Source organism: Condylostylus longicornis, unplaced genomic scaffold, assembly GCF_029603195.1.
Source record: "Condylostylus longicornis isolate FDR11 unplaced genomic scaffold, ASM2960319v2 ptg000031l, whole genome shotgun sequence".
NCBI classification, from domain to species: Eukaryota; Metazoa; Arthropoda; class Insecta; order Diptera; family Dolichopodidae; genus Condylostylus; species Condylostylus longicornis.
In genome coordinates, this window is record NW_026578000.1 from 1,412,544 (window position 1) to 1,429,812 (window position 17,269).

Sequence of the window (17,269 nt, forward strand, 5' to 3'; positions counted from 1 at the left end):
CATTTGATACGCACTGTATAGCCGTATATACATATATATGACACTTTGCATACATAATTGTTTATATACGCACATATTCTAAATATTCAAATCGGATTGTAAAATATAATTTTTGTTTGTTTAAAAGTTCATTACCACAAAAATTCTGCAAAATGTTTTCATAAAATTGCATTTAAAAAAAAAAAAAACTATACAGAATTTCTGTAAATTGAGAATTTTTTTCGTTCTCTCATTCTCCATATCTTTAATTCTCTTCTTTGTATTTTTCACGGAATTTTCTAATCAAAATTTCAAAAATTTTAAATAAATTCTTATACTTACATTACATTATTGTTGTTTTTTTCTAATAAGAAAAGAAATAAACGGAACACTGATATGAACTGCAAAAAAATTATCTGTAAAACACGTGCTCAAAGTCTCCAAATCTGTATAAAAAGCATTTTTTTTTACATATGCGCAAATGCACTCTCTGTGGACTGCATAAAAAATTTTGTTTTTGTTTTTTATTTTTGGAGAAAACAGAAATGAAAGAAAAAACAAAATTTTGAAATATTTTCTTGCTTTACAGTTATTTTATTCTTTTTTCCGTTGTTTCTTTTTATAATTCCATTTTGAATAAGAATTTTTACTTTAGTTGGGAAATAAACGTCGTTCGGTGAACATTATTTTCGCTAATGTTCGGATATAACGGGAGTTTATAAAAATATTATCTTATCTTTGAGCATAAATAAAACAAAAAAGGAGAAGAAAAATTATTATTTTTTCTTTTGCTCGATTTTTTCTAAATGTGTTGGAAAAGTTTTTAATTCCATAAGTTTATGACAAAAGTTTAACAATTCATTTTGTAATTAGGACTGATTTTGTGGATAAATAAAAAAAAATAACGGTTATTAAAAATTGAATATTACAGTTATTGTTTTATTTTTTTTGTTTAAATAAACATAAAAGTTTATTGTACAAAATTGAAAAATAAGGAAATTTATGTATAAACTTGAAGTGTTTTGTAGTTTTTTGAAAACATAGGACTGAGTTTAAAAATTTTGTTCGGAAAATTTTAAACTTGGTTTGTTAATTTCTATTCAGAAAATTGTACTTTTCATATTAATTAATTAATGAAATTAAAACATCAATTATCTAAAAAAAAAAATCAAAATAATATTGTGGGAGCAAATTCATTAATGACTTACAAATTGATTGTTAAAATAATTTAAAAATAATTAATTAATATTTGATGAAAGAACGTTATCTAAAAAATTAAAAAAAGATAAATCAATTTCGCTCACAATCAAATCTCAATAAATTCTGACAAATTGTGAAAAAAACTCAAAATAAATAAAATTAAAATATAAGTAAAAATAAAGAAAACTTTAATATTCATAAATTAAAGATATAAGGACAAAAAAAAAATTAAAAACTGAAAATAAATAGCAAAAAAAAAACGAACACAGACGGGAAAGGATTTACATAATTTTATGAATTTTATGCAAGGATTTACATGATTTAAAATTGGTTTAACGTACCTATGTACCTACCTACCCACCTATCTACTCATACTTCTTTTGTTTTTTTTTATTGTTGTCAGAGTACCTCTTTTAATTTTTTTTTTATTATTAATACACCTGATGTGTTACAGAATAACTGAATGTAAATTGAATTGAAAAAAAAAATATAGAAAGAAAAGAAAATAAAATATTAACAAACAAAGCAAAAAATTATATTATCAGAAAAGGGTTAATAAATCCAAAGTTACATTACTTTGCATGACATTCTCACTCAAAAAAAAATTTATATATATACGTTTAAGTGTATGTAAAAAGCTTTATAATATAATAAAACAATAACAATAAACTGTATAATAAAAATAATAAAAAAATATAAGTATATATAAAAATCGAATAACGAAACTCGCAAAAGGAGTGAAATAACGGGATTTGAAAATTACAGGTTTACCATAATCGGATTTCGTGGGGATTTTATTTTATGATATTATAAGTAAAGTGCACATATTATATATAACATACATTTTATATTGTTATATTTAAGTGTATAACAATAATAAACTATATACATAATAGTAAAATCAAAATATATTATTTTTTCATATATAAGAAATAATTGAAAGATGCATGTTAATAATATTATAAAGGTATTAAAATAAAACACAACAAAAAAATACTTATAAAATATTATATTACTTATATAAATAAAGTTATATTATAAGAAAAGAATTGAAATATTTGTATAAGGAGTAAGAAAATAAAGGATAAAAGAATAAAATAAAATAAAATTGTATACTTAAAAATAAAGGATAAATTACATTGTGTCAAAATTCTCAACAATATATTATAAAAGTTATAAAGAAAACAACATATTATAAGTATATAACAAGTAATATAATAATAAATATTAATCAGTAAAAGCGAAACATGTTATAATAAACAAAAAAAATTAAATAAATAAATAAAATTAGTAAAGTGTAAGAGTTTTCATGTTAATTTGCAATGTAAAAAAAAAAATCTATACAAAAATTTATTATAAGTATAACAAAATAAAATAAAAATAATAAAAATCACAGAACTATAGATATATATTGTTATATATATATATACTTTACTGAAAATGTTATATACCTTTCTTAATGAAAAATACCAATAAAACGGTTTATAATACAGAGAAAATAATAACAATAATCATAAAAAAAATTATAAATAAGTATAATAGTTGAGTTGAATATTTAAGAAATACCGTTACTCATTTTTTAATACAGTCATTCCTATATTTTTATACCTACATATATACATATAAAATATTTTAAATAATTACAAAACTTCATTTAATATTCTAAAAGTGAAAAAGTAGTAAAAAAATTTTTTTTCTCTTAACAGTTACATTATAGTATAAAGTGTTATACTCTCATGCCAATTCGTATGTATAGTGTAATTAAATGAAATTGAAATGTGAATAATAATAAAGTAAGTAAGTAAAATGTAAATTTTGAAGAGCTTTAAAATAATATAAAAAAAAAAATAATAATAAAATAATTAAAAAATTTTCTTCTTAATTTTTCTTATTGCTTAATAATATTTTTTTTTTAATTTTGTATTTTATTACTATTTTTAATAACGATATTCAAAATGAAAAATTGGGTTTAAAAAAAAAAAATTTTTTTTTTCTTAAAAATATTTTTATTATATAAATATAATTTATATGTAAACACTCATTTATACTATGCATTTTTCATAAATTTTAATAAAATATAACAATTTTTTGAATAAAAGTTATACTTGAGTGAAAACAAAATCACATATTTCAAATCTATTATAATTTTATATTCAAATAAAATTCTTTTAGTGCGTTCTTGATTTTGTTCTTAATTAAGTTATATTGTAAATTTATTTACGGTAAACAACACACATTTGTAACGTTACATAAATATACATATTACGTATATATCAACTATAAATATAACATTTTAGTTTACTTTTATAATAGTAATTAAAATTATAAGTAAATTTATATAGGTAGAAAATTGTATATCATAAGATGGTATGTTGTGTTGTGTGTATGAATATTTAAAAATCTAAAAATAATATTAAATCCTCATACCATTTAACAAAATTATACTTACTAACATAAGTGTTATACAAAAGAGAAATAATATATGTACATAAGTATGTACATATGTATATATATTTAGAAAAAGAAGTGTAAACGTGATGATTTGATTTAATAAAATCTGATTAACTATAATAAAAATAATAAGAGAAAACAAAAAAAAACAAACCAAAAAAGTTATTTAATAATTAAAAATATAAAATGTATATAAAACTAGTTAAGTGATGTGTTGGTAAAATATTTTATATGTTATTTACAGCACAAGCAAAAGCAGAAACATTTAAGGATTTTATATTATTTGTAATTAATTTATGTGAATTTTATAAAAAAACTTTTCTATACATAATTAAATAATATAACATTAATATGTATAAAATAAAAAAAAGGGAAACCATTACCTTAATATATTATACACACAACCAAACATACTTTCGATTAAATAAATAACAAAATATAAAGTCATAAATAAAAGTCAAAAAATAAATTTATTTTAATTTGTATAAGTAATAGGATTATTTTGTTAATATGTTATAATGTGTGTAAAACATGAAAATTATTAAAACTAAAATAATAAACTTTTTATACTTATGTTATACTTATTTAATTTTTTTATGTTTTTACATGGTTATAATTTTAGCGTTTTTTATTATAGCAAAAAAAAAGAAAGTTTATATAATAATTATTATTAAAATTATTTTTGTTTTGTATGTGAGAAAATTAATAATAAAATATGGAAAATGAAATAATTTGCTCTTTTGTAACAAATAAAGCAATTTTTATTTTAATCCTTTTCATCATATTTTCTTTTTTTGAAGAACAATAGTTATTAAATTATGTTCATGAGCACAATAAGTGTTTATGATGATTATATAATTTCATATAAATTTATTATGAAATTAAAAATGAAATGTTATTAATTATTTTATTTGATTTTATATGACTACTTATTGTAAAGAAATTGTATAAAAATATTAAAGTTAAATTTCTAATTTCTCGATCGAAATTGTAGATTCGAATCGTCAAATTTTCTTTACTTATATTTCTAAAGCTGTCATTTACAAATATTTTTTTGGATCGTACAATGTATTTCATTTAATATTTTTTATGATATTAATTTTGCAAAATTCATAAGAAATCTCAATGGAAAAATCCGATTAAAATTGTTGGCTTTTATTGGTAACTGCTATAGATTGTAGCCAAAACGGGCAATAATATATTTTTCTTAAAATTTCCTTGAATAAACTGTTTATGTATGGATTTGATTTCGAACTATTATACGAGTAACTAAGTATTTAGAAAGATTTTATATTTTTTCGACTTCTTCATATTTTAATATCAAATTCTTAGAATGATTTATTCCGATTTTTCATACAGCTAATTAAAGATCAGATTTTTTAAATCAATGGTATTCAATCTTGAATAAATTTTTAAAAAACATATTTTGCTTAATTCCTTAATTTTTTCAATTTTTCTATTTAATATATAGAACTTTTTTTTTTTGTATTTTAAAATAAACAAATATTGTTAAATGATAAATACAGTATAAATATTGAATGAAAAAATTTCTGGAACTTCCTTAATATATTATGTAGTATTATAATTGTATAGTGACGAGAAAATTTTAAATATGAAATTAAATTATAAAGAAATTCTAATTATACAAATCTAAGAAATTTCAATTTAATACAAATGTAAATCACAAAATTAATTTACAGTTTCATTACATTTTCATTACATGTAAAAAATTTAGTAAGAGTTTGAGATTTAAAATAATATTTAATTATCATTCTAAGAAATTGATATATGACTACATACTACATATTAAATTTAAAATTTTTGGAAAAATTCTTGGTTCACAATAAGAATATAAATAATATTGAACTAAGTATATGAGATCTTATATTTCCGAATAAATCATTATACTTAGACTAGAAAATCTATGTATTTTGAGGAAAAGTAATAATATTCTTATAGTGTAGTTGACAGTTTATGCTAGTATTTATATAATTATTATCTAATTAAATAAGAAATCATATACATATATACTTATATGATATAAATTATAAATTGTACGATTAATATTGTAAATATTTTTATGTTCATTGATATTGTGGATAACGATAAGAATTTTAATGTGCCAAGAGCTACTCACAATTTTTACATAAATGCAATAAACAAAGTAATAGTAAAATTTTTCGTAATTATATAAAACTATTTTCTTACTGAAGAAAATCCATTAAAATATTAATAATTCAATTATTTTATTAAATAATTTTAAGTATTAGTTTTCCAAATTAAAATATTATAAAGTCAAGTACCAAATGTATAGTAAAATGCAATTTAATTCAAAATTCACCTGCTTGAAACTACATAGTCATAACTTAATTTTTTCAAAATTTACATACATATATAAATACATAATAAAGAATATTACATTTAAATTAGAATTGCCACACCTTGTATAGTTAATTTTTAAGTTAAATTGTTTTACATTTAATATCTCTTTATAAAAAACTTTTATTATAAATTCACAATAACATGTGTGTAACTTATTTCGAAAAATTCGATAACATTTCGAAATCTTATCATAATTGCTTATTTGTTTTTCTTATTGCAATTTCAGTACATATCTAAATAAAATATTTGATAACATATTATCAGATACCTTTATTCTTTGATTATGTCCGGTTGGATCAAGTCAAAGACCTTATATAAGTAAATTAATTATTTTGTAAATTTAAAAACTTAATAAATTTTTTTAAAACAATTTCGTAATATTTCATTTAAAACAGTATTACAGTAAGTATTGCAATGAAATCAATATTCCTTCGTCCGTGGCAATTATGAGAAATTTTACAATTGTTCATATTGGAAAATTTTTGGGTTTTTCTGAAAATGCAGCATACATATGGAAATTTTTCATTTTCCGGAGGCATAGGTGCCACAAACTCTACTTCTTTTCTTTTTTCACTGAAACTCATTTCATTTTCTAACCTTATTTGAATTAAGAGTTTCATTTTGGCGGAGTTCCAATATTTTTTGTTTTGTAAATTGCTAAAATTATAAATATTTATTAATTTTTACCAAAACTAAAAAAAAAGAGAAAAAACTTACGCTAGTAATTCTTCTATATAATCATTCTCCATCTTGTTTGAAATTGAATTAAGCTATTGAACTGGCGTTTTCAGAAGATCCATTTCATTTCAAGAAATTTTGTTAAAAAAAATATTCACGATAAATTAATATAAAAATGGTTCACAAAATTAAATAAAAATATATTATTAAACGAAATTTAAGTGACTTTATATATGGAATTTCCGAATTATTGATAAATGTAGCTATAAAACTTTAGGAGTCAAATTAAAGTGTCACAATATAAATTGAAATAAAATTATATGCTCAGCTTAAAACAAACGATGATTCATTTAAAAAAAAAACTTAAAATACTTACATACCTTGAATAAATTCCAATTGTTGACTATTTCGAATTTCTCTTCACAAATATTTTTCAGATTTTTAAGAGTTAGGCGGTTTTTCTAAAACTACAATTTGTTGCCAATATCGATAGGAAGATTTTCTCCTGCCAGCAATTGCTTCCTTTGCAAAAAAAAAAAATCTAGGTCTATTTTTCATACATAAATGAGTGAATACGCCTTGATAATTACCTATATTATCTATTAACTAAAGAACACAGAATTTTCTGCAATAACAGAGCAAGTTTCTAAAAAGAAACACCTTCTTTTTATAAAATAATTTCGATTGAATTAAATAATCTTTTAATCAACAAGTCCCGTATATATAATAATTTTTCTCATATATCAAGAAAATATTAAAAAAAAAAATCTCAATAAATTCAAAAGTAAAATTTTAAATTTTAATAAAATCGATTGATAAGCATTAAAGCTAGCGAGGTCTTACGTTTTTTTTTGTAAATACTTAAAAGGAGTTCATTGTATTTGCATATTCTATAAACATACTCACCCAATATTATGTAGATATCTTGTTACTTTTGAATTTATTTACATAAAATTGTGAATAGTTTAAACTTGTTAATTTGAAATTATTCACATTTAAAGATTTCTTAAGATTTTTTTTTTTAATTTAAATATTTAAATAACAAAAAAAATAACAAGCTGAATGCAAGCAAAAACTTGGAATTCTTTTCTTCAATGTCGACATTTCAATTTCATTATTACAAAAATTAAAGTTTATTATCTAGATCGACAATAAATAAACGCGATTAGATTAAAGATTTTGCAAAAAAAAAAAATATACTGTAAAGTAAATTAAAAATTTTTTTTCTGTTTATTCCACACCGTACAGGTGTGCATGTGATCTAGAAAACATAAAACTTGTTGTTTAACAAAAAACATAAGAAATTTTTTGTTTTTTTTTCTTGTGTCCAAGTCCATTATTAATTTGCAATTAACTCTTTATATACATAAGTAAGCATGATGATTACATAAAGATATTTTTATGAACAGATCTACTTAACTAAAAAATTCATTTCGATAGTAATCAAATTTGAATTTCGATGCTGGAGGTTAAGTAAATTTGTGATAATTCCTGTGTATTTTAATTTTTTTAAATCAATTTACTTTGTGAACGCAACAATGTTATTGTAAGAAATATTGTTAATCTTGTTGCCTTGTTATTTTTTAGACAAGATTATCTTGTTTTTTTTTGATATTTTAGAGTTTGTTCTTGGCTAGCCTGAAATTAGTTCGGTATTCATACTGATTGATTCGCAAAAATTGCAAAAATTCCAAGGTGAAATTTGTTAATAATTATTTGATGGAAGACAGACGACTTTTCTAAATCAATTGATGAACAGATCATCAAGAACGCAATTCCTCTTCATTTTAAGGTATGCACTGAATTTTTCATACTCTGAGTTTTGTTATTTATTAAGATTAAGGTAGTTCATAAATAAAAATCATTTAAATTTGAAGTAATACCCAAAGAAAATTATTTCATTTGTCAGATCCAAGATCTATAACAACCTGAGAATTAAGTGTAAAGTGTACAAAAATTTAAAAATATTTAAAAATATTTAAAAACGCTAAAATTATCTATGCAAAATTTACAAGTGCAATTTAAATGAAAAAAATAAATATTAAAATTAATTTTTGAAAATTTTCAATCTAGTTCTTCAAAATGTATGGAACAAACTAAACAACAAAAATGTTAAATTTTGAAGTTTTATAAAACCAAATAAGAAACAAATTAAAAAAAACTCAAAATTTATAAAAAAAAATTAACAAGAAAAAGTTCAAAAATTGCAATTAATGAAAGTTTTAAAAGGAGATTAAATTAAATTTCCTCCCTTTCTCCTCTATTTCTATCCCTTCATAATTTTGGTGTAAAACCAATCCCTTTTATAAATTACAAAAATTTAAACATTTAGTATGGAGGAAGAACTTCGATGTCCGAATTGTAAGCAGTTATATGCAAATCCAGTTCTTTTGCCCTGTTTTCATGCTCTTTGTTTATCGTGTGCATTAGAATTACAAATAGCAGCTGCATCAGCTGCCCAACAAGCAACAAATTTAGCACAACAACATCAGCAACAACAACAACAGCAACAACAACAAAATCTTTCATCTACACATCAACAACAAATAAATCAATTAACAACCGGTGTAGCTGGTTTAACAACAAACGGTTCAATACATTCACATTTAAGTAGTGTACATCATACAGGGCATCATAATCATTCACATCATTCAGTAACATTAAGTGGATCACATCATCCATCATCATCGGCTGCATCAACAGCTAGCTCATCAGCAAGTACAAGTGGTAACGAAAGTGTATCATCTGATCAGGATCAAGCCGATAAAGTTAGTATATTATCTGAAGCTGATTCTGGTGTTATTTGTTGTACATCAAGACCCGGTTCATACGCTGGTACACCAAATCTACAAGCATTATTATTTCCAGCATCATCTGGTATAACTGGTATTAGTACAGGTTTATTACCACCATCAACAACATCAAATACTGGTAATACAACTGTACCAATAATACCACCACCAGGAGCTGTATTAGCATTAATTTGTCCATTATCAATTTGTCGGAAAATTGTATTCTTTGACGAAGGTGGTGTACGTAATTTACCACCATATAGGGCAATGGAATCAATTGTTGATCGTTTTTGTGCTCGTGAAGCTCTTAAATGTCAAATGTGTGAAACAGAACCAAAAGTTGCATCATTAGTATGTGAACAATGTGAAATACGTTATTGTGATGGATGCCGTGAATTATGTCATCCACCAAGAGGTCCATTGGCAAAACATAATTTAGTTAAACCGAAAGGTAATGCCCAAATACGTGAATCCGTGTGTAATGATCATGGTGAAACATTAAATTTATTCTGTTTGGGATGTAAAATACCTGCATGCAGTCAATGTGTTAGTGACAATCGACATCAGTCTCATGATTTACAACCAATTCAACAGATGTGTAAAGCTCAAAAGGTAAGTGCGAATCAATTTTTTAATATTATTTGATCGTTATTCTCCTCTTTTTTTTTTTTTGTACATAAATGCCAAATGATAATACGCTAAAAAAATGTTCAAATGTTAAAAAAAATATTTTGTTTTTTTATTGTACCTGAAATTGCGATAAGATAAAAATTGAATCGCTTATTGATTGTCGTTTATATCCGCTCACAGAAAAAAAAATTAAATTTGTATATAATTGCTTTAATAACCAAATATGATGTGTTTCGTTTCCCCTAAAATATTCACAAGACCTTGAATTATTTTCAATTAAAGGCGGTGTTTTTCTTTTTGTAAAGTTATATTTTAAGTTTTAATTAGAAATCTGATCATTTTAGCTAATTAAATTTTTAATCACCCAAAAATAAAAGCAAAAAATGCCAACCTCTTTGTTTAATAAAATTAGTATTGCCTTATTAAGGAATTATTATATATTCCTAATTAAATTGGGAGGTAGATTTAAAAATTTGATTGATTTTACGGGATTGAGTCGAGTAGTTTAAAAATAAAGTGTGTTTTATTTTAATGAAGTTGTTTTAAAAAGCTTTGACATGAACTGCAGAAATTTGTTAATTAAAAGCTAGTCGAAGTATTTTAATATTAAAAACTGAAACTTAAATTTATTCGATTATCCGAAGGAGCAATTTAATAGACAAGAAATTTTCACAACTTTTGATTATTGCTAAGTGAATCACTTCATCCCTCGAATTCATTTTAATTAAGTATAATTGTATAAAATTGTTTTTTTCTTTTTATAGAAACTAAGTAGATATACTCGTATAATGGAAAAGAGAGGGTAATTTTTTTTAAAGACATAGAAAAAAGGTCTAAATTTATCCTTGAATGCTGCTTATAATCTAGTCTTTCTCAATGAAAAATCTCTATTAATTAAATTTTTGTCACCCTAATATTCATTTGAAGGTTTGTCGTTGTGGAAAAAACCTTGTTTTCAAGGTTCTCTAATAAAAATAATTATTTTAATAATATTTAATAATTTTTTTTTTTGCTATTTATGGTTTATTTTACCAAATGACAAATTTTTATTTTATTTTTATATAACCTAACTTTATTAAGAGTATGTATATAAAAATTATATAATTTATTTGAAAATACTCTTAACATATATTTACACGTTGACTGAGTATATATACTTGGATAATAAATTAGATCCGTGTATCTAAGTATTTTCACAATTTAATTATAATAGAAATGAAAAGAACATGTTAACTAAATTAAAGAAAACAGACATAAAAGACATATCTGTATGTATGTACAGGAGTAGGTGTTAATTAAGAGTTGAATTAAGTTAGTAAATAAAATTATAATGCGTCATTGCATGGTTAAAAGAATTAAAGAAATCCTTAAGATAAGGTGTCTGAAATTTATACTGACTGTACATTTCTTGTTAGTTTTTCTTCAGAGATTGAAGTAGTGGAAGAGGTTTTTGAAGAAAATTACAAAGCTAATGCAATGTGAGCCAAAGAGTTATAGGGTATATAGGACATATATATGGACCGATTTATAAACATATCAGAGGGGTTTTTTTAAGCCTTTACGGAACTTTTTCTGACATTGGTGGAAGCTTCAAGAATAAATTTTCAAAGAAATTCTTAAATAAAACTTGTGGAGTTTTCCATGTAGATTTTGAACGTATTTAAAAACTCTCTTATTCTTAGGCTTGGATCGTTTTTGAAAAGTGTCTCTGACCAAAATTTTGTAGAGAATTTAAAGGCAAAATTAACGACTTTCTGTGCAACAACACTTTGGAATATTCCTTTTTGATGAAAACCCGGTAAAGAGGTGCTTTTCTCAACCCGAAAAGAACAAGTTTCAGAATTATTGTTTGCTCTTCTTTTGGCGATGCAAGTTCGAAATCCCAAATTTCTTGCTCTATATCTATATCTTCTAGAATTATCATTACTTTTAAAATGAAATATTTATTATAAGTGGGGGAAAAAAGGAGAAAACAAAAGACAATAAACTCATGTTTCGGAAATATTTTCAAAAAGAAGTGGGCAAATCAGGCAAATTAAGAGATACAAAATAATTTTGAGATTTTTTGCTAATTTTCTTTCCTCCTTCTCGATGATTAGACATTTCTGTGGGCGCTTACATGTAAACTATTTTAATAGTGAAAGTATGGATAAAAAACATAATCTCAATCATTTATTTTATATTCCAATATTATATATTATATACACACGTCTACATATGTATGTATATGCATGGGTATTCTTCTGTATTGTATGCTTTTTTTCTACATAATTATGAAATAGTAAATTTTTTTTATTTTTATATTATATAATTTACGTATATTATTTATTATACAACACCAAAAATTACTTAATAAATCAAAAATCAATATTTCAATTTTGGCAAATTAATCAAACTACTTAATTTATGCTACTAAATATACATACATATACACATATGTATATATATATACGCATATATATATAGTTTCTGAGCATAAATAAATAAAATAGGAGGAAAAAGAAAAGTAGGTCACAAAATATGTCAAGAAATAAACCATATTATTTTAGATCCTTATAATTTGTTATCCTTTTTTAGAACAAAAAGAACAAAATATATATGTATATTTTTTATATAATATACAAAATTAAATAGATATATCTAATTTGGTTATACAATTATATAGTTACCATTATTTCCTGAACCCAATACTCAACTCACAATATTTTCTTTACTTATTTATTTTAATTTGACTAATTATTATACAATTATACATATACATATGTATATGTATTATATAATATATAATAATATATTTAATAATAATATTATTACAATATTGCAGTCCTTTTTAAAAACGAAAAAAAAAAAAATTGAGAGTAAGCAGGACACAACTTACTACAACTAATCACAAATTTTTTCCCTCAAAAAATTTGAATAAATTTTTATATTCCAGAAAGTAAATTGTTTCTAAATTTCCAATCATAATAAAAACCGTATCAATTAACTAAAATTCTTCTTGTATTAATTAAAAGTGTAATGAATCAAATTTGATTTCGAATCGTCTTATTCCCTGGGTTATGTGACTTTGTATTTCTTGTAACAATGGAGTTCTAATTCGGCATGTCGATATATACGATCCGACCACCAATCAACTATTAAAATTTGACAAATTTTTAAAAATTTCACAGTTTTTATAATGAAAACAAAAAGTACTTTTGTGTCAAAAAAAAAAATTCACCTTTATTTGAAAGAGATATTTATTAAGAATTTCAAAATTTATTGAGAATTTTACTCATGAAATCGGAAAATTTACCGTTAACATATTAATTCATAGTTTCTCTACAATTATCACAAAATTGGAAAATTTAAGTGTGTTAACATTCTTTCAACATTAACTGTAATTGAAAATTTTATATAATAATTAAGAATATTTTATTTAGGTGTATAGAACTTGAATGTTAACATGTATGTACATAGTATATAGAAGAATGTATTTTATTTAATTAGAGAATTTATGCAGGCGTAACTAATATCTGCAAAAGAAGAAAATTATTTAATTCCAATATATTTTTATACATATATATAAAAACATTATGTACGAGTATAAATGTACATGTATGTGTACTTAATTTAAAAACATTTGTTATGACAAATTTGAGAAGAATTCTAAGTGCATGTAAAACATTTTTTAATTCATTTATTCAAAGTTTTATAATACGTTTTAAGTATTTTAATAGAAAATAATTGAATTTTAAGAATTAGTAAATTAAAATTTGCTTTCATGTGAAATGACACCGTATTTTAACGTATCTTACGTCCCAATATTGTAATTTAGAGGTGAGCTATTAATCTGAAGGTATACATTATGATGAAATGATAATTATTATCTGCTCTAGGTGAAATAGTGAAATTCGTTATGAGAATTAATAAAATGTAATAAATTGTGCATTAAAGGCACACTATGAAATTAATAATATCGAGTGTGGAGAAATCCTGTTCTTAAAATTTACTTATGAAACTCTTTACAAAATAGGAAATAATTAAAAAATGTTGGGTTATTTCAATACTATTCTTTTCAAAAATTCTGAAATTTTAAAGAAGAAACATTTTACTTTAGCACATTTTATAACAGAATCAGAAAGAATATAAATTTCGAATTATTTCATATGTCGAATAAAACTAAAATTTTGTGAAGTAATCACTTCGAACAAAATTAATAAACTGAGAGAGAAAAATTAAATTTTTTTAAAGAATACTAAACATTGTAGACTTTATACTATTTGAAGCCTGAGCCTTCTTTTAGAAATCACAGAAAAAAACTTAAATTTGACACTCGTGCACAAAAAAAACCAACACATTTTTATTTTATACAAGAAAACTTTAACTAAAAACCTCCACATTTTTATATTAAAATTCTTGACTTTTTAACACATTTATGCATCATCGATATTGTTGTTCATTAAAAAATAATGTTCCCTCTTTTCTAAGGTTTCAATTTTTTTTTTCATTTTATAATATCACACCTGTTTGGTTTTGCAATTCTTTTTTTTTTCTTTTATCTTACCTTACATTATCCTTTCAATATATTAATAATAAAATAGCTCACATATCAGTAATAAATATTTTACGAGAAAAGATCTTGTAAAAAAAAAAAAATGAAAAATTACCAAAAAATGCGTAATTCCATTTGCATGAGCCCACTTACATGTGTATCCAAACGGTAAATTTCAATTTGAATGAAAAATGTTCAGGATATAAGCATTAGAAAATTCTTTTGTCATCATTTTTTTTTTTTTTGTTCTCTTCTTGTTTATATAATATACTTTTGGCTGCCGATGTGGGAACAGTAAAACTGGAAAGTAAAATTTATGGCTAACGTGTAGGGGGAGTTCTCCTAAAATGTAAGAAGAAGAAAACTCTAAGAAAAATCACCTGTAAAAATATAATGACAGGTTATATTCTTTGCATAATCTTAAGAAGAGGAGAGCAAAACAAAAAGAGAACAACGAGAACGATATAAAGAAGAGAAGACAGAATAAAATATCGGAGTAGAATTAATGTAATAAGACAGGGATGGGGAACCTTTTCTCTATATAAGGCCAAATTTTAGTCAATGCAAAGTCAATCAGGCCGCAAAGTTTAAAAAAGAGTCCAAAGGTTATAAATTTTTGCTTTGTGTAGGTTGATGAAAACAAAATTATGTCAGAATATAAAAAATAACATAAAACAGTTTATTTCATAAATAAAAATAGATAAGTAAGTATGTACATTATTAATAAAATAATATGGTTCATTATTTCAATGATTTTTCTGTGATTGTTTGTTGCTCGATAACAATTTTATATTTGGTTCCAGCCTCGTTGTCTTCAATCTTAGTTGGTCTTCCAAATGAGCGTTAGTTAATTGGGATCTCAAGCAGTATTTAATTTGCGTCATATGTGAAAATGTTGATTCACAGCAATAAGTTGTGCCGAAACAGGAGAGGATACGTTTTTTATAATAATTTTAAGTTTGAGCTTCTTTTAAATTTTTGATTTTGATAGGATTCAAATATCAATATGTGTTTGTTTTCAAACAATAAATAAATTTTGAACTCAAACAAATGTGTGAAAGCATTTTTTTTAAATTATTGAAAAAGTTTACTAGCGTGGCATACAATTATTCTGAAAGAAGCCCGGACATAGGATTCAAATATTAATATGGGTTTGTTTTCAAACAAATATGTATGTAAATTTTGAATTCAAACGTTGTTAGAAATTTCATGGCTTTGAATTTTCCAATTTTTAGTTTTCAAATTTGAAAGTTTATGTGCACGGTTTATTTTTCTAAATGTTTGATTTGTTTTCGAAAATTTGGCAGCAAAATTTTAATTTTTAAGAAATATAAGAAATAAATTTTTTTAAGGACAAAGGCCACTAAAAAACAGTTAAAAGGCCGCATGCGGCCTTAAGGCCGCAGGTTCCCCATGCCTGTAATAAGATTTAAATGGGAAGGGGAGAATTTTATAAATACAAAAGTAGTCAGTCATAAAGTAAATTTTAAGAGTTGATTAAAATTTTCAGCTTGGGTATAATAAAAACCAAAATTCAAAATTAATAAAAGAAAAGAAAAAAAGTTTTCTTTTAAGTTAAAAATGCAAGCAAATTAATAAAATTTTAATTTTATGAAAAATTTTTAATTCCCAAAGCGTTATACTTTTTTGTGGTTTACTTACTCTACCTCTGAATATTTTATATGCGTATATAATCAAAATTAGGCTGAACATAAAATATAAAGGACTATAATCTAAATTTGAATTTATTGAAATATTTAGAAAACACAAATAATTCGTGTTGTGTATTTCTAAAATCAAATATGTCTACTAGTCTATTAGACTGGAAATGTCAATTTAAAATGTTTGTACAGTAGAAATCTGCTCTAGTGAACGCCCGAATTTATGAACTTCCCAGTCGAGTGAACACAAAAATTTTAGCATTGACTGCCTTACACTGTGAACAAATATTTTTATAAGTGCCCAGTATAGTGAACAAATTTTACAAAACTGTTTTTTTTTTTTCATATTATTCTTTTTATTTTTCTCATTGTAACGGGATTTTTCAAGTTGAATTACAAAAGAGAGCATTATTTTGTTTATTTAACATATAAGTCATACATTGTGTTAGGTAATGGCATTCAATTAAAGTATAATTTCGATAAAATAAAAGTGTTCAAATTTTTTTTAAAATGCCGAAAACAAATATTAAAAGAAAACATTTGAATTTAAATGAAAATATTAAAATTATAAAATCTTTAGAATCAGGAGTAAGTGTTACAACATTATCTAAGAAATTTGGTATAGCTAAATCAACCGTGTACGCGATTAATAGCAGAAAAATGAAGTTAAAGAGCCAAATTCGGTTACTAATTTAACTGAAAATGTGATAGAAACAGTTGAAGCAAAAATTTCTGATTATGGAGCCCTTGAAGCGCTAAATAAGACTATACAATGGGCTGCAGACAACGATATCTTGTTAACCGACCAAGTCACACTTAGAAATATAAGAGAAAATATTGTTTTAAAAATTTCAAATAAAAAAAAAATTCAAAAAAAAGTAACTGAATACTTTTCGAAACAATAAAGCTTTAAAAACTACTTTTTAGTTTAATTTATTTGACATTTAATACAGTGAACAGGT

The 17,269-nt window shown here is 23.1% G+C and overlaps 1 protein-coding gene across 1 annotated transcript in view; it reads left to right on the plus strand.

Moving 5' to 3' along the window:
• Positions 1–647: 647 nt before the first annotated feature.
• LOC129608256 (E3 ubiquitin-protein ligase TRIM9-like) overlaps positions 648–17,269 on the plus strand; it is a 73,529-nt gene continuing 56,907 nt past the window's right edge. Inside the window, exons 1-2 of the mRNA XM_055519647.1 lie at positions 648–2,146; positions 8,764–10,094. Coding sequence (XP_055375622.1) covers positions 9,024–10,094 — 1,071 coding nt within the window. The 5' untranslated portion in view covers positions 648–2,146; positions 8,764–9,023. The remainder of the gene's footprint in view (positions 2,147–8,763; positions 10,095–17,269) is intronic.